Raw genomic sequence first — 19,634 nt, 5'->3', positions numbered from 1 at the left:
TAAATATTCTCCACTTTCTATTTTAAATGCTGTTTTACACAGCCACAGCGATATAAACACATTTTTATGGTGACCCTATCTAGTTATGCCTTTGTAATTATTTTATCAAATATCAAAGTACGTATGATTCAAATTATAAATTGTGTCGAGTTATCCTTTTTAGATTCTTGCAAGTATTTTTTACTTTGTCAGCTAATTCACTGCTGCATCATTTCAATATTGATCATTCATTGCTATGATCATATGATTACTAGTACAAGCATTAATGTCGTACTCTGATAAATCGTCTGATCTTATAAGCTCATACCATTTTATATATTCTGTCTGTATGTTATATTTCATCAAACCACACTGTTGAACCACACTCGTGGTACCTATTGTAATGACAGTCTCAAGCAGGCTGTTGTAGCAACATAGAAGCAGCGTCGTACAGTTTTAAGCTAGACGTACATTGATATAATGACATTCTTCTGTATTTGCCAATACCTAGTAGAATTTGGCTGTTTGCAGGAGGGTGCAACTCTGCATGGCAGTTTCTGAGCAATAATTATGGCAACTAGTTCAAGGTATTCTTTAATGTTATTCTTATATCATCAGAACTTGTTTAAAGAAATGTTGTCCATTTCCTAACTTTGTAATTTTTATGTCAATATTTTTGGCTTTTTGTTCTGCATTATTTATTTTTAGTATAAACAGCTGCTCACAATGCTTTAATAACATTGTTGATTAGAATATGCCAATTTCACGCCTAGCTGTCGGTCACCTTGCATAACTACTTATCACAGTTTAATCTGAAAATGTTTGGCGTCTTTATAACATTAGAACATGCCATGTCATATCATTGCTTGTAGCAATACAACACAGCTTGGCATTTCACTATCATGTAACTTTTTCAATTATTCAGCAACTTAAAGAATAAAGATTCACCAGCCCCTCCTATAGAAACCGGATCTCAGTTTATTCTCAAACCTGAGCAAGAGCTCTTAGTCTCGACAATCTCAGATCATCTTCAAGTGCACCCATCATGGGTTCAGCAGGGTCTTTACTTTTCCTTGCTGTTGTGTCCCCAACCTGAAGGGGAAGAGTTGAAAGCTGAGGCTTCAGCTTGGGTCCTTGAAAATCACCCAAGGGTATGCTACAAAGCTTTTCGTTTTGTTTATATTTTGCTTATCAGTGAATATCATTTGATGGATACAATTGATGGACACCATTGATAAATATCACTGATGAGTTATTGGCTATAGTGCTCAGTAAGAGAAAATTTCGATAAATGTTGTTGATATTTTTCCTGTGCTGATCATGTCTGGTTGCGTTATTGCAAATGAATGACGGCTATACCTTGGGGACTCAACAGTCAACTTTCAGGCGCTAGCATCACATTTTTTGGTTTACGCCTCCTACTTACCCTCATACTCTGTTCGGGGGTGAGTAAATGCATTGTCAGCTGCAGCCTGTGACAACACTTGGTTTTATTTGTGATATCAACAGAAACAGTAAGCGGTATAATGGTAAGCGATATAGCGTAATTCCCTGGATAAGGTACAGACACCAACAATGAAAGGTAATGTCTTACAATGTTTCTTTTGCAGTTCACTGATGAGGATGATGATGATGATGATGATATTGATGATTCAATGGATATAGCAGATGAAGACTCCTTATTTAAGATGGTCTTTATTGTTAATGGGGGTAAGCAGTAAGATGATACAATGACACATTACTTTGCTCCGCATTGTGTAGATATCAAAGGCTCCATCTTATCACCTTTGCTTTTCTCAGCCCAGCTGAGGAGAGGGAAATATTTGGCATGAGTGATGGCAGAATGTTATCACACTATTTGAGAATGCTTCCTATCAGCGTTATAACTAATCCAGAAGAGCCTGTTGGTATACTAACTAAACTGCATGTGTTCGTAATGGTCGCTGGCAAGTGTGCATCATGAATCCACTGATGTAATAGTGCAACTGCTTAGCTGCTCAGGCAACAGGCTGCTTAGGTGACTTCTTTATCTTTTGTCGGTATGGCTTCTGTGATCAGTATGGCAGGTGACTTCTTTGATCAGTATGGCAGGTGACTTCTTTGATCAGTATGGCAGGTGACTTCTTTGATCAGTATGGCAGGTGACTTCTTTGATCAGTATGGCAGGTCATTTCTTTTATCTGTATGACAGGTGACTTCTTTGATCAGTATGGCAGGTGACTCATTTGTCAGTAATGCCAGTGACATCTTTGGTCACTATGGCAAGTAACTTGTTTGGTCACAATGACAGGTGACTCTGTTTGATCAATATGACTGGTAACTCATTTGGCCAGTATGACAGATGACTCATTTGGCCAGTATTGCTAGATTATTTGCCTTTTTGGGTATCTAGTGTGCATTCATATTTGGTGGCTAGTAGCTCTGCTTCACTAACTTACATGTAGTTTGTAATTTTATATCACTTGGATTCAAGAAATATAAGAATAGTAAATTAAATCAAGTAAATAGAAAAGTGGGTTGACCAGAATTCAGATGTGCAATGCGCCACACAAAAAAATTACATAAGCAAAAATGAGTGAAAGCAATTATCTACATATGTATCAAAAAATCCTATACATCAAAAGAATCAATTTAGATTTTTTTAAATCTGTTTTTTATGAGAATCAAATTTCTTTTTCAACCGTGGAGGGCATTAATTATAGTCATGAATGTAAATTACAACTCCATTATTTATGAGCAAACATTCAAGGTGCCATCTTGGTTGGGTAGCTCAATATAGCAAAATATAATCAGGTCCCAGTTATATTGTCATACGAAAAGACTTGCAAACTCAACAGCATCATGTATGATCTCAAGCATTAATCATTATTTAATATATCAGGATGAAGTTGTCTTCTCATTACAATAAGTAAGGCTGTTCACACAACTACGATGATTAAGAGTATTTCTTGCAGACTGCCAGATAAAGCTACATGTATAAGGGCAGCGCGTATTAAATATTGACTTTGAACTTTCAGTTGCAAACTCATAACTTTGCACCTAGGAATGGTCAACACGTTAACCATAACTTTGCACCTAGGAATGGTCAACACGTTAACCTTGAATCTTGAACATTTATTATTGTATCTATCAATATTATTTTATATTTTGCGGTATTTTAAATCATTTAATAACTTTTAATTTCACACAAAAACTAGCATTAGAAAACCGTTAAATTATGTAGGTGCTACAGAGTCGGATATTTGTAGTGGAAATCCATCACAATGAATGATGGCACACAATATATGTCATCACTGCTTTAAAACAGTTTGTTTAATAACGTTTTCATCTTCTTTTATATTTTAACATTATTTATTATAATAGTTTAAAATTTTTAATTTATAATGTACTAAATTTATAATTTAAATTTTATGTTGATGCTACTTCATAGATCGTCCTTCTTTGAGAAAATGCTGATTACATTGAGCGCACAGTGAAACTTGCCATAGGCAGTTGTGAGATGACTTCAGCCTGAGAATGGCTGCTTATCTCATTCTCAAATTTGGTGGTATTCTAACGACATATTTGGGGATGTAAAATTTGATTAAATTTACTAAATTGAATTACTAAATCATCAACATATCAATTGCTAATGACACCTCTAGTTACTCTAAGTACAACTCAGTACAACTCTAGTTACTCTAAGTACAACTCAGTACAACTCTAGTTACTCTAAGTACAACTCAGTACAACTCTAGTTACTCTAAGTACAACTCAGTACACCTCTAGTTACTCTAAGTACAACTCAGTACAACTCTAGTTACTCTAAGTACAACTCAGTACAACTCTAGTTACTCTAAGTACAACTCAGTACAACTCTAGTTACTCTAAGTACAACTCAGTACAACTCTAGTTACTCTAAGTACAACTCAGTACAACTCTAGTTACTCTAAGTACAACTCAGTACAACTCTAGTTACTCTAAGTACAACTCAGTACAACTCTAGTTACTCTAAGTACAACTCAGTACAACTCTAGTTACTCTAAGTACAACTCAGTACAACTCTAGTTACTCTAAGTACAACTCAGTACAACTCTAGTTACTCTAAGTACAACTCAGTACAACTCTAGTTACTCTAAGTACAACTCAGTACAACTCTAGTTACTCTAAGTACAACTCAGTACAACTCTAGTTACTCTAAGTACAACTCTAGTTACTCTAAGTACAACTCAGTACACCTCTAGTTACTCTAAGTACAACTCAGTACAACTCTAGTTACTCTAAGTACAACTCAGTACAACTCTAGTTACTCTAAGTACAACTCAGTACAACTCTAGTTACTCTAAGTACAACTCAGTACAACTCTAGTTACTCTAAGTACAACTCTAGTTACTCTAAGTACAACTCTAGTTACTCTAAGTACAACTCTAGTTACTCTAAGTACAACTCTAGTTACTCTAAGTACAACTCTAGTTACTCTAAGTACAACTCTAGTTACTCTAAGTACAACTCTAGTTACTCTAAGTACAACTAAGTACAACTCTAGTTACTCTAAGTACAACTAAGTACAACTCTAGTTTTTATTGCATTCACCTCTCACTTTCTCCTAGTCTTTGAGCTGGTGTAGTTGTGACTACGTGTATAGACTTTTGTAAAAAAAAATTGTATTTATTATAGCACAATATTATATTATATATATTATTATATATTATATTATTATAGCACAATATATAATTTTATCATAGCTACAATGTCTGTGAGAAGTAACAGAAATGCTCCAGGATCTTGTTCGTATATCTCACCATGTCCAGCAAAAATGTCAGATAATTTGACTAATAAAGTTCTCCGAATGATCTTTTCATACCACCTCCACTGAGTTGTAATATACATATGATTGGCCTTGCACGCTTTTCTAAATACAAGTGCCTCATTTTTGCAGCTCCTTTTCAAAGCTGAGCACACGGGTACCTTTACGTCGGTGCAAGTCAGAAGCTTTTACTCGTACATTGTTCAAGGAGTTCCTTCATCTGTTATTTCATATGCAGTACACGCGAGGGATGTTTCTCAATCAACACATTTAATGTTTTGGCAATCCTGTTTTAGCAAGTTTGTAGATTTGACATAAGTTACCTTGGTGTTTGTATTTTGTATTGCAGTCATTAAATGTCCATTTATAGAGCTACAGATGTCTGAGGGAAAGATTGCAGCGCAGGTTGCTCATGCAGCAATTGACATCTACATTAAACTAAGCCAGAATCCTCAAAGTGTTGTTCCTCTACAAGAATGGATGTCAGAGGGGTAAGGCAGCTGTTAAACTAAACGAATGTATTTCCAGTTTTCACTGATTAAATTATCATCCTTATCATCCGCTCAGCAGCAATGTTTGTATTGGTTTAATTATGCCATTCACATCTGCTTGCTGTCACACCATTCACATCTGCTTGCTGTCACACCATTCACATCTGCTTGCTGTCACACCATTCACATCTGCTTGCTGTCACACCATTCACATCTGCTTGCTGTCACACCATTCACATCTGCTTGCTGTCACACCATTCACATCTGCTTGCTGTCACACCATTCACATCTGCTTGCTGTCACACCATTCACATCTGCTTGCTGTCACACCATTCACATCTGCTTGCTGTCACACCATTCACATCTGCTTGCTGTCACACCATTCACATCTGCTTGCTGTCACACCATTCACATCTGCTTGCTGTCACACCATTCACATCTGCTTGCTGTCACACCATTCACATCTGCTTGCTGTCACACCATTCACATCTGCTTGCTGTCACACCAGTCACATCTGCTTGCTGTCACACCATTCACATCTGCTTGCTGTCACACCATTCACATCTGCTTGCTGTCACACCATTCACATCTGCTTGCTGTCACACCAGTCACATCTGCTTGCTGTCACACCATTCACCTCTGCTTGCTGTCACACCATTCACATCTGCTTGCTGTCACACCATTCACATCTGCTTGCTGTCACACCATTCACATCTGCTTGCTGTCACACCATTCACATCTGCTTGCTGTCACACCATTCATATCTGCTTACTGTCACACCATTCACATCTGCTTGCTGTCACACCATTCATATCTGCTTGCTGTCACACCATTCACATCTGCTTGCTGTCACACCATTCATATCTGCTTGCTGTCACACCATTCACATCTGCTTGCTGTCACACCATTCACATCTGCTTGCTGTCACACCATTCACATCTGCTTGCTGTCACACCATTCACCTCTGCTTGCTGTCACACCATTCACATCTGCTTGCTGTCACACCATTCACATCTGCTTGCTGTCACACCATTCACATCTGCTTGCTGTCACACCATTCACATCTGCTTGCTGTCACACCATTCACATCTGCTTGCTGTCACACCATTCATATCTGCTTACTGTCACACCATTCACATCTGCTTGCTGTCACACCATTCATATCTGCTTGCTGTCACACCATTCACATCTGCTTGCTGTCACACCATTCATATCTGCTTACTGTCACACCATTCACATCTGCTTGCTGTCACACCATTCACATCTGCTTGCTGTCACACCATTCACATCTGCTTGCTGTCACACTATTCACATCTGCTTGCTGTCACACCATTCACATCTGCTTGCTGTCACACCATTCACATCTGCTTGCTGTCACACCATTCACATCTGCTTGCTGTCACACCATTCACATCTGCTTGCTGTCACACCATTCACATCTGCTTGCTGTCACACCAGTCACATCTGCTTGCTGTCACACCATTCACATCTGCTTGCTGTCACACCATTCACATCTGCTTGCTGTCACACCATTCACATCTGCTTGCTGTCACACCAGTCACATCTGCTTGCTGTCACACCATTCACCTCTGCTTGCTGTCACACCATTCACATCTGCTTGCTGTCACACCATTCACATCTGCTTGCTGTCACACCATTCACATCTGCTTGCTGTCACACCATTCACATCTGCTTGCTGTCACACCATTCATATCTGCTTACTGTCACACCATTCACATCTGCTTGCTGTCACACCATTCATATCTGCTTGCTGTCACACCATTCACATCTGCTTGCTGTCACACCATTCACATCTGCTTGCTGCCACACCATTCACATCTGCTTGCTGTCACACCATTCACATCTGCTTGCTGTCACACCATTCACATCTGCTTGCTGTCACACCATTCACATCTGCTTGCTGTCACACCATTCACATCTGCTTGCTGTCACACCATTCATATCTGCTTGCTGTCACACCATTCACATCTGCTTGCTGTCACACCATTCATATCTGCTTGCTGTCACACCATTCACATCTGCTTGCTGTCACACCATTCACATCTGCTTGCTGTCACACCATTCACATCTGCTTGCTGTCACACCATTCACATCTGCTTGCTGTCACACCATTCACATCTGCTTGCTGTCACACCATTCACATCTGCTTGCTGTCACACCATTCACATCTGCTTGCTGTCACACCATTCACATCTGCTTGCTGTCACACCATTCACATCTGCTTGCTGTCACACCATTCACATCTGCTTGCTGTCACACCATTCACATCTGCTTGCTGTCACACCATTCACATCTGCTTGCTGTCACACCATTCACATCTGCTTGCTGTCACACCATTCACATCTGCTTGCTGTCACACTATTCACATCTGCTTGCTGTCACACCATTCACATCTGCTTGCTGTCACACCATTCACATCTGCTTGCTGTCACACCATTCACATCTGCTTGCTGTCACACCATTCACATCTGCTTGCTGTCACACCATTCACATCTGCTTGCTGTCACACCAGTCACATCTGCTTGCTGTCACACCATTCACATCTGCTTGCTGTCACACCATTCACATCTGCTTGCTGTCACACCATTCACATCTGCTTGCTGTCACACCAGTCACATCTGCTTGCTGTCACACCATTCACCTCTGCTTGCTGTCACACCATTCACATCTGCTTGCTGTCACACCATTCACATCTGCTTGCTGTCACACCATTCACATCTGCTTGCTGTCACACCATTCACATCTGCTTGCTGTCACACCATTCACATCTGCTTGCTGTCACACCATTCACATCTGCTTGCTGTCACACCAGTCACATCTGCTTGCTGTCACACCATTCACATCTGCTTGCTGTCACACCATTCACATCTGCTTGCTGTCACACCAGTCACATCTGCTTGCTGTCACACCATTCACATCTGCTTGCTGTCACACCATTCACATCTGCTTGCTGTCACACCATTCACATCTGCTTGCTGTCACACCAGTCACATCTGCTTGCTGTCACACCATTCACCTCTGCTTGCTGTCACACCATTCACATCTGCTTGCTGTCACACCATTCACATCTGCTTGCTGTCACACCAGTCACATCTGCTTGCTGTCAATCTTTTCATTCCAATTCTCAAATCATTCATATTTTGTGGACTGCTGTATGCAATTTTTATTCAAAAGTTCATATTGGTGGATTTCAATTCCCTTTCTCCCACCATTTCTTGAGAGTAAAACCATCTAAAGTTCCTCAACCTTAACAAATGCCGCCAAATTTGAACTGGTAGCATATCAAAGTTTTCTATTACAATATTATAATAATGCATGCAGGTAATCATATTCAAACCAAGATAGACCCTGCTGCCACCTCTCTGGGGTAAATAAAATCAACTACCAGCGCTGTCATCAAGAATTGTCTGTAAGGAATAAACTCAAAGTTCTTGTGCATATGAAGCTGATCGAAGTCAGTCTGTAATTCATAAAAATGAGCCTGTCATGCGATTACATGGTTGCTTATGCCATTACATGATTGCACTTGATGTGAAGCCCGTATGGTCTCACCTTTACTTCCATGGCAACTTTATAGTTTCAACCTTGACTAATCACAGGTCAAAGAAAATAGTGACGAAATGCAAGGACACAAAACATTTTTTGGACCTGAAAGACAAGGCATCTAATGAGCAGTTGGCCTACGCGCAGGTACAGGATGCTGGTAAAACTGAGGTGAGGCTATATACTGAAGTTTATGAGTAGTTGTTTTGTTTTACTCACACTAACCCAGCAAGTGAGAGAAATCGCTAAACTCAGGGATTTGCCTGCTCATCTGGTAGAGAGAGAGAGAGTGACTCCTACTATATTCTGTTGTTCAACTCTTTTGCTACCGAATTTATTTCTAGCTCTGCCTGAATATATTTTGGTTATTCACACAAATGTTGACATAACGTCACTAATTTTGTGATAACTTGAATAAGAATGAAGATATCCTCTTAATTTAAAAACAGGTTGTTGAAAAGAAAATACTTTATTAGGAAATTTTTAAAAAATCTTAAATTAACTTCATTTATTTAAAAACGGTAAAAAATTTTACAAACTTTACCAACAATATTTTGCCAGCGATTTCGATAGTCGTATTTTGACTGTCGCCTTAATAGTCGGTTACTATTACAATTTTTCACATGAAATACATGCAGTAGAAGAGTCAAAATCACTTGATATAGAGTTACTGGAGTTCCTATGGCTAAGAATGTTAGAAGCTTCACAGCTTAAACGATCGCGGGATTTTTTGTCTGCTTTTTCCGCGGTGAACTTTCTGATTAATAATTAGTGAGCAGCTAGTGAGAGGCCTGCTAATCAGTCTATATCGTTAGCAACAAGCTTGTATTCATGGAAACCAAATCTTATTGGTCAATGTGGAGCGAAAGCTGAGTAATCATAGATAAACTAATGCACTGTGTAGAAGCTGATGTATCGGCTTCCGGCCACAAAGAGAAGGTAACCTGAGCCGATACATCGTTTGCGGTAGTGAAAGAGTTGAAGCTCTTCACAGGCTCATTATGAGATTATGGATTGTGGTGTTAGAATAATTATGGTATTAAATTTACATTTGTTATAACTAGAGAATTTAATGTTTGCGTGTGTTTGATGTCATACCACAATACCTTTTGGAAGTTTACGGCTTGCTGAAGTCAAAGAAATCTCTGAGATGTGTTTTTACGAAAACTGCTGAGTATGTCTAACCTTAGTGCAGCACAACCTGCTGAGTATGTCTAGCCTTAGTGCAACACAACCTGCTGAGTGTATTCAACTTTAGTGCAACACAACCTGCTGAGTATGTCTAGCCTTGGTGCAACACAACCTGCTGAGTATATTCAACCTTAGTGCAGCACAACCTGCTGAGTATGTCTAACCTTAGTGCAGCACAACCTGCTGAGTATGCACCACCTCAAATTAAATACAACCTGCTGAGTATGCATAACATCAAGTAGAGCATAGTGTTATAATTAGTATAGCGTGCAGAAGCATGCAAGTAGCAGTAAATACCACGCACTGTGGTCGAGAACATAAAAAGACTTCCAAAGGAGGAAGGGCAGTGGTTAGCTCAGCAGAGATTTCTAATTGCTCCAGAGCCAGCTTGGCTCTCCGGATTTCTTATTAAAGTTTATCCAATCAGAAGAGCTCCCTGAGGTACAGCCAAATTCCTTTTTTTTCTTAATTAGATAAGCCAGTGAGGGATTTGCATTACTTACGGAAACACTCGGTAGTTTGGCTTTTGCTGAACATTTGCTGTGGCTTTGTCTAAGACAATCGTTTTGGATTAAGTCAGGTTTTTAGTTACCACTATTGGTCTTGTCAACTCATGCTGTACAATTGTTTCACAGGTGATGGCAGGTGCTTTTACCTGCCTCGCCATATTCGGAAGAGCCAGAGAAGTGAACAAAGTCACTGGAAGTCTGCAACTGTTGTAATGGTGACTAGAGGGGAGACAAGCACCAATCTAGAGGTGTTCAACAGTTCATGCAGTCACCCGTTTCCCTGTGTTATAATGTTCATTACACTCGGACTCTACATACGCACCCCAGTCTGCAGTTTTGCTTATGAGTTGAGTTATGTTAGTACAATCTAACAACTTTTGTATATTGTTTTTACATTCTCTTAGATTCTTAGATGCCCTCTCCTATTATTTGGTCTGTCGCTGTACAGTGTGTTGTATTTTTTGTTGATAGCTCACTCTTTAGTGAAGGAATGCTTGCTATAAGTTTTAGTTGCTAAAATATTCGTGCCTTTTTTGTATATGAGCTCTGAATAAACTTGTTTGCTCGCATGTTCTGCCACTCTGTGAACCGTTCACCGCAATACCTGACACCTAATAATAATAATAATAATGGTCTTATTAATTTAATGAGCTTAGTAAAGTGGCATCACAAGATCTTCTTATAAACAACTCATTGCAACCCTTGCCCTGGGCAACTAAGATCTCCAGTGCTAAACTCGACCATCATGTACTTACAGGTAAGTTACATATTATGAACATGAACAATCTTTAGGTTTCGAGCTGAAAACGACCTACATGTATATTAACAACTTGGGTTAAAAAGCTGCTGTGTGATCAACTTGGAGGCTTACACAAAAATAATGCCATATTTATAATTATAATATATATAAATATATATATCATATCTTATAAATATTTGCATAAGATGGGTTTCATCGAGTTGAGCAGCAATTAAGGTACATATAGGTATATGGGAATAATACTGGTATAGCTTTTGTATGACGCTTCTAAATCTATAATGTAATATCTTATCTGGCTAATTTGTTTTGTTGAGGAGATTAAAGGGACAAATGGATGATCCACATTTGATAAGTTTGTCTTGAAGGACTTAGGAGCTTGACAGCATCTCAATCATTAATCATTATTATATCAGGGTGAAGTTGTCTTCTCATTACTCTGTTCGCTATTATATATTCATACCTTGAGTAGGCCATTAATAAACCACTCATCAATTTTAGTGACTTCCAATTATCTGCAAAAGGTCTTTTTCTATCAAGTACAATTCTGTTTAATCTCCGCTTATCTTACTTTTCACCAATCGATGGATAACTGTCTGTCTTAGCGATTAATGCTCCTAAGCCGTAGTATTCCTATTGTACTTACCTGTGCGTGTGATAACACTCCCTCCGCTTGTCAATGTTGCTAACTGATTATTCATTCGCATAATATTGCAAGAGGGTACAACTCTTAAAAAATTGGAAATGTTATGAAACAATACAATTTGTAGTTTAAAGTATTAGGCAGGAATTGAAAAAAAATGGGCTGAGATTATAGTTTTGTTATCGGTAATACAAAATGAATTTTTGTTGGGTTTTAGTATATCTTGAACATAAAAATTAATTCATAAAGTTTTGAGAAGCACAGAGGTCGAGGTTTGATTTGCGGTTTGATTTTGGTCCAGATTTGCGTTGTTTGGCTCTGATAAATTAAGGTTCGGCACAGTAATGCACCTCCTGTTTGCAATTACAATAGTATCTGCAAACAGGTGCGTTTTGACTAAAGCTTTTGCAAATACTAAATTTCGGTTGGTGGATTGATGTATCTTGTTAAAAATGAAGGCTCACCGGTCTTAGAGCTGCTTCTATACACACAATCAGTAGCTAAATAAATCAAAGCATTTTTAGGTCTATCTAATCTGATGGTTCTGCTTCATCGGACATTTGTTAAAAAATGGTTTGACAAAGAATTCAGGACCTGTATGATTGGTGTGCCTGAGTTACTACGAGTTATGAAGTGATATAACGAGCTATAAATCAGTTACTCTTTAGATCTGTCACCGAATTGCCACATACATTGGAACCAGCCAACTAGCATTCTTCTTTCTGGCCAGTTCATGCTTGTAGTTTTACTAAACCCGCATGATTCATTGTTTCACCTAAAAGACTTGTCTTATACTTACAATACACTCAGTGTACTCGCTTTATACCTTAAGTACTAATCCATTAGCATACGTGTCCACTATCTAGCATATTTTTTCACTACCTAGCATACTTGTCCGCTACCTAGCATACTTGTCCACTATCTAGCATACTTGTCCATTAGCATACTTGTCCACTACCTAGCATACTTGTCCACAATCTAGCATATTTGTCCACTACCTAGCATAATTGTCCACTATCTAGCATACTTGTCCACTACCTAGCATATTTGTGCACTATCTAGCATACTCACTCTACACTTAGAACGTTAATCTTTTTCAGGAATATTAGTCTTATAGTATAGGCATAGGATGTATAGAGTATATTAGTACATTCCCGCAATACTCAATCCAGGCCCAAAATGTTTGCTCTAAAGCTTGATAATTCTTACAGTATTGCTAATATCCACCCCCACACAAAACCATCACTCAGGCTTAAAATGCTTGACCTTCACCTAGAATACTTTCTCTGCACTTAGAATGCTTGATCTTCACCAAGAATTCGTACTCTGCCCTAAGAATGCTTGTCATAGATGGCCTGACATTTAAAACCAAGCACACGTATAAATCTAGACACCATGTTGTCTGTTTGATACATAAAGAGGGGCAAATCATATTATAATATTTCATGTGTGGCTGTTTAGTCAGCAGAGTGGACTGGCAAGTGACCTGTTAAACAATCAAACACTAATAATGTATTTATTTCTAAAGACAGCCATGTTTTATACTGGATGAAATGTTTGAAACAAAACTGTGCTCTTGTCAAACTCTGCTGCTAGGGCTAGCTTCTTGTCAATCTATATACAGTAGTTGATCTGATTGTTTCATTATAGGTCAGATCAATACCTATCAATAGTTAGGACAAACATCACAGAGCCAGATGTTTGTCCTAGATACAGATACACCAGCCGCTAGTCTCACCATCTCTTTGCAGCGAAGAAAATCAGCTTTATGCATTAGTTCCGATACTGACAACATCTTAGAGTCAGTCTTCATGCTCAGGACAGTTGACCCTCCTCTCCTGATCTCTGCTCTCAGAAACCTTAATAACGGTTGCTGTTAGATATCAGCGCTTCACATTCACCTCCTGAGAATTCAAGGTTACAGGGGAGTGTTTTAGAACAACAAATAAAATTAGCGCAATAGGAATAGTTTTGATAAACTATATGAAGAATTGTTACCTATAGATAGTTAGAAATATATATATGTAGCATGAGCATATATATATATATATATATATATATAGATAGACAGACAGATAGATCGATAGATAAATAGTGATAAAGGTATCAACAATACAGTATCTGCTACATAGCATTATCCTTTCAATTACTGAATGCGAACTACATTAATCCTATAATTTGATGATGTGGCCTGGCCTTGAAGAACAACAGATAATTTCTTGTTTCAAGTAATCAATCACCAAATCATTGGACAGATTGTCTGGCGGGCGCTTCAATTAGTGGGCAAGTCAGTGAGCGTATCATTATTAATTGTTCATATAAAATATAGCTTATTTAATCAGGCATTTGAACAGCCAATACACCCACACACTGTTGGCTCGATAGATGATTTTAGCGACATTTTTGAATTTAATATTGGCAAGCAAATGGAGCTGATGTCAGACTCCCACGACAAGCCGCACCTCCCCCTACATTCAAACTGTTTCAATTGCCAAAATATTCATCATTTTTTTATTATTTATATGTGGATTTTTGAAATTTATGATCATCAAATTATTAACTTACGAATTCATTAAAAGAAAATGCAAATTTTCGTTACTCATCTAACGATGTTGGAGTTGGTGGCGCAGTGGATTTGTCTCTGCGCCAAGCTTCCATGCCATGACTCACAAAGCAGTCTTACAGGATGCTACAGGAGTTATTTCATCTATCCTTTCTTGAACTATTACTGTTTTTATTATAACAAAGTTTTATAACAAAAACCGATAGAGCTCTTTATTAAGGATTATTACGACTAATAGCGACTTGCTCTTTATAAAAAAACCTTAATGCTATGAAAGCTAATTTTATTTGCCTAACAGAAAATGATTTGGCAAAAAATATTTTTTCTGCCCAGTTAACAACTGTGACCTATTTGTTCACCCTGAAAGTAAAGATAAAACGAGAAGTAAGCAGCATTATTTAAAACTGAGAGTAAGTTTGATTTGAATCATCAATAAGTTTAAATCAATAAGTGATATTTAAGATTTCTAGTAGGCTCTAAAAGTTCTACTTTTCATTACCACCGGGTGGTTAATGTTGTTCTTTTTCACTATTGAAACTAAACTATCATTATATTTATTACACGACTTCATAGAAAATTCAATACAAAAATCAGACATGTAATTACCATTCACTTAGCCTTATGTCGTTACACAGACAAACGGCAATCTACAAGCAGAATCCACAGCGAGCCTTCAATTCTGTAGGGTCATACTTCAAATAATCGCACAAAACAAACTGCTGAGCTTTCATAACATCACTTAAAATCGAACAGCTCACATAATAATATCGTATCTATTGTATATACTGTATCTATTGTATATATTGTATATATTGTATCTATTGTATATACTATATCTATTGTATATACTGTATTTATTGTATTTATTGTATCTATTGTATATATTGTATCTATTGTATATATTGTATATACTGTATTTATTGTATCTATTGTATATATTGTATATACTGTATTTATTGTATCTATTGTATTTATTGTATCTATTGTATATATTGTATCTATAGCATATATTTTATATATAGTATGTGTTGTGTATATTGTATCTATTGTATCTATTGTACATATTGTATCTATTGTATCTATTGTATCTATAGTATATATTGTATCTATAGTATATATTGTATATATTGTATCTATTGTATCTATAGTATATATTGTATCTATTGTATATACTGTATCTATTGTATCTATTGTATATATTGTATCTATTGTATATATTGTATATATTGTATCTATTAGTATATAGTGTATCTATTGTATATATTGTATCTATTGTATATACTGTATCTATTGTATATATTGTATCTATTGTATATACTGTATCTATAATTTGTATCTATTGTATATATTGTATCTATTGTATATACTGTATCTATTGTATATATTGTATCTATTGTATATACTGTATCTATTGTACATACTGTACTTATTGCATATATGGTATATATTGTAATATACATAAAAGTTGGAGAAAATGCAATAGTTAGAAATTATGGTCAGTACACTCAAGTGAAAAATATTCTAAAAATTTTAGTTATTAGCATAAGCAATAAATTAAGTTATCGTTAGCAACAAGTGATACGACTGTTACATAAGCAGGTTATTACATGGTTGATCGGTGTGGCCACAAACCTTTGTAAGCTCTTAATAATGGCATAAATTAGAGAATTCTCCGAGGTGACTTATGACTGCTCATCTTGAAGAGGCCGGGGCTTAGCTTGGTCATTACTTATTGCTCATCCACAAATATCTCAACAAATAGCAGGCTGTTCTACACGTGTCATCGCACCGCTGACACATGTATTCTAATCGGTTAACCAGTGGCAACAATATACTTATTTTCATGTGGATAAAATACAAAACCCTCACATATACTTGGCCATCTCATCAGTACGCAAATTTTTACAGTTAGACATTCTCTATTTTCTTTGTTTTATGTAATATGTTTATATATATATATATTATTATATATATATTATTATATATAATTATTATAGGATTTCAACATCGAAAGCATGATGTCCCTTCAGACACACTGTCTAGGCATATCACTTCAACTATAGAATATTAAAAAGAGTGACATGTTTGTACATGTGCCATAATCTGATGTGAGGTATAGTGGAGCCACCTACCGCGCACTCAAAATAGCCTATTAAAAAAAGTGTAAGATTTTGTTTAAGATAATTAAAATAGAGTACGCAATAAACGTAGTATATGCTAGAGAGAGAAAGACTACATGTACTAGCTCCGCTATCAGGTGACACACTGACAAGTGTACTGACTCCACTATCAGGTGAAACACTGACAAGTGTACTGGCTCCTCTATCAGGTGAAACACTGACAAGTGTACTAGCTCCGCTATCAGGTGACACACTGACAAGTGTACTGGCTCCACTATTAGGTGAAACACTGACAAGTGTACTGGCTCCGCTATCAAGTGAAACACTGACAAATGTACTGGCTCCGCTATCAGGTGAAACACTGACAAGTGTACTGGCTCCACTATCAGGTAAAACACTGACAAGTGTACTGGCTCCACTATCAGGTAAAACACTGACAAGTGTACTAGCTCCGCTATCAGGTGAAACACTGACAAGTGTATGCAAGTCTAAATAAATAAATCATCTACAATCATCATATTACCATACATGTATACATGTATACAGTAAGCATTACCATGAATATATCATTATATTATACTTTTAGCAAATGACTGAAACTGTCTGTCAGTCTGGCTTGCAGAGAATGTTAATATGGTAAAGTTAACCATTTTATTGTAATATGCTGTTATTATTAATATTATTATTTCAGTTGTCACTTGTTCGAACAGCTTTATGTATGGTTGGTTATTAGTTCTTGGTATGGAATTAGAATAATCAGGAGGGCTTAGCACTGCTCTTAATATTCATGCTGACCCTAGCAACCCATGCTGACCCTAGCAGTGTAGCCACTTGTACACATCAGATCTTTTTCTTAGTATCTACGTAATTTATTCAGTTCATCTTCATGCCCTGCTACAGCTCTAACCGTTCCTATTACTATAGACACTACATTCACAGAGCTTTACAGCCTGTTCAATTTTTTTCGATATCTTTCTACCTCCTTCTTGTTGCTAGCTCTCTCATTACAACAGCTTGCTTGGTCTTCTTGTTGCTAGCTCTCTCATTACAACAGCTTGCTTGGTCTTCTTGTTGCTAGCTCTCTCATTACAACAGCTCGCTTGGTCTTCTTGTTGCTAGCTCTCTCATTACAACAGCTTGCTTGGTCTTCTTGTTGCTAGCTCTCTCATTACAACAGCTCGCTTGGTCTTCTTGTTGCTAGCTCTCTCATTACAACAGCTTGCTTGGTCTTCTTGTTGCTAGCTCTCTCATTACAACAGCTTGCTTGGTCTTCTTGCTGCTAGCTCTCTCATTACAACAGCTTGCTTGGTCTTCTTGCTGCTAGCTCTCTCATTACAACAGCTTGCTTGGTCTTCTTCTTGCTAGCTCTCTCATTACAACAGCTTGCTTGGTCTTCTTGTTGCTAGCTCTCTCATTACAACAGCTTGCTTGGTCTTCTTGTTGCTAGCTCTCTCATTACAACAACTTGCTTGGTCTTCTTCTTGCTAGCTCTCTCATTACAACAGCTTGCTTGGTCTTCTTGTTGCTAGCTCTCTCATTACAACAGCTTGCTTGGTCTTCTTGTTGCTAGCTCTCTCATTACAACAGCTTGCTTGGTCTTCTTGCTGCTAGCTCTCTCATTACAACAGCTTGCTTGGTCTTCTTGCTGCTAGCTCTCTCATTACAACAGCTTGCTTGGTCTTCTTGCTGCTAGCTCTCTCATTACAACAGCTTGCTTGGTCTTCTTGTTGCTAGCTCTCTCATTACAACAGCTTGCTTGGTCTTCTTGCTGCTAGCTCTCTCATTACAACAGCTTGCTTGGTCTTCTTGTTGCTAGCTCTCTCATTACAACAGCTTGCTTGGTCTTCTTGTTGCTAGCTCTCTCATTACAACAGCTTGCTTGGTCTTCTTGTTGCTAGCTCTCTCATTACAACAGCTTGCTTGGTCTTCTTGCTGCTAGCTCTCTCATTACAACAGCTTGCTTGGTCTTCTTGTTGCTAGCTCTCTCATTACAACAACTTGCTTGGTCTTCTTGCTTGAATCTCAAGACATATTTGAATAGTCATGTCCCGCAATATCTTTGCTTCATTATTTTTTACAACAACCTTCAATTTATGGCCGTACGACTTGTTGCTGGGTTGATTGAATATATGCCACTTTATCATGTTTTACTGTAACAATCTAACATCTTGCTATGACTTTGTGTAATTTGCAGTTTTCTCCTCCTTCTGGTTAGCTACACTCGCTCAGTCTATGAAGTGTGACTTCAGACTAATATTATCATCATAGAGCTTGTGTGTTAGTGAAATTGTTGAACATCGAGGCTCCTGGACTCAAATAGACAGTACCTTCATCCTGAAGTTAGCCAATCCTAAATGGAAAGCTTGCTTGAGAATACTAAGCTGCCTTCAAGACAATTATTATTATTATTGTTGTTGTAATCATCATTGTCATTAATAAGCCTTCGGTTTCGTCAAAGACTAAATTTATATTTTTTAAGCCATGGGTCTGATTTCTCTTGACTGAAATAAAGTGAAGTCTCTAAAGTCAGCATATAAGTATGAACCTTGCAGGGTTTGAATGAACTCAAATATCTGATTATTGCTTTTGTTTTTGCTTTGAGAACTCTAACTGCACTAGAGGTAATTGTTATTGTTGCTTTTAACATGCATAATACACCTATTCTGTTTGAGATCATAATGTTGGTCTAGTTTTTCAAAAACATCTTTAGTTAAATAGTGGTGATGGAATGGCTTTGTTTATGATTAGTATTGGCAAGGTCAACCAGTTGACCTTGCCAATACTCCGGCAGTTCAGATCAGATAACTTTTATTGTTACTTATTTTCCGAATATTCATTATTATACTATTACCTTTACCATTATCATAACATTATTATATTTATCATTTATTATTTTATTTACTATAACTTATATTATTTTTATTTACTCTTGTGCAAAGTCATGGAGTTTAGCTAAAAGCTAAAGAATATCATTCTATAATGACTTTACTACTAAAAGCTTTTGTCAGTATCCTGCTTCTTACTTAAATGA

The 19,634-nt window shown here is 37.4% G+C and overlaps 1 protein-coding gene across 1 annotated transcript; it reads left to right on the top strand.

Annotated features, from left to right (window-relative positions):
* The first annotated feature begins 503 nt into the window (after nt 1-503).
* LOC137410498 (peptidyl-tRNA hydrolase 2, mitochondrial-like) lies at nt 504-11,089 on the top strand. The gene is made up of 6 exons (XM_068095926.1): nt 504-566; nt 905-1,130; nt 1,590-1,689; nt 5,136-5,256; nt 8,877-8,991; nt 10,647-11,089. Exons 1-6 carry the CDS (start codon nt 550-552, stop codon nt 10,731-10,733), a joined length of 666 nt encoding a protein of 221 aa, XP_067952027.1. The 5' UTR covers nt 504-549; the 3' UTR covers nt 10,734-11,089.
* Nucleotides 11,090-19,634: the final 8,545 nt, after the last annotated feature.

This window comes from Watersipora subatra, chromosome 1 (assembly GCF_963576615.1).
Source record: "Watersipora subatra chromosome 1, tzWatSuba1.1, whole genome shotgun sequence".
Taxonomy (NCBI): domain Eukaryota; kingdom Metazoa; phylum Bryozoa; class Gymnolaemata; order Cheilostomatida; family Watersiporidae; genus Watersipora; species Watersipora subatra.
Note: the sequence above shows the minus strand (reverse complement) of the source record. Positions and strands in the feature narration are given on the sequence as shown.

What these genes read in the sequence shown, in the direction of transcription:
- LOC137410498 (XM_068095926.1), top strand. An exon ending in TCCTTGAAAATCACCCAAGG is followed by an intron (nt 1,131 to 1,589) that starts GTATGCTACAAA and finishes TTTCTTTTGCAG; the next exon opens with TTCACTGATGAGGATGATGA. An exon ending in GGTCTTTATTGTTAATGGGG is followed by an intron (nt 1,690 to 5,135) that starts GTAAGCAGTAAG and finishes GTCCATTTATAG; the next exon opens with AGCTACAGATGTCTGAGGGA.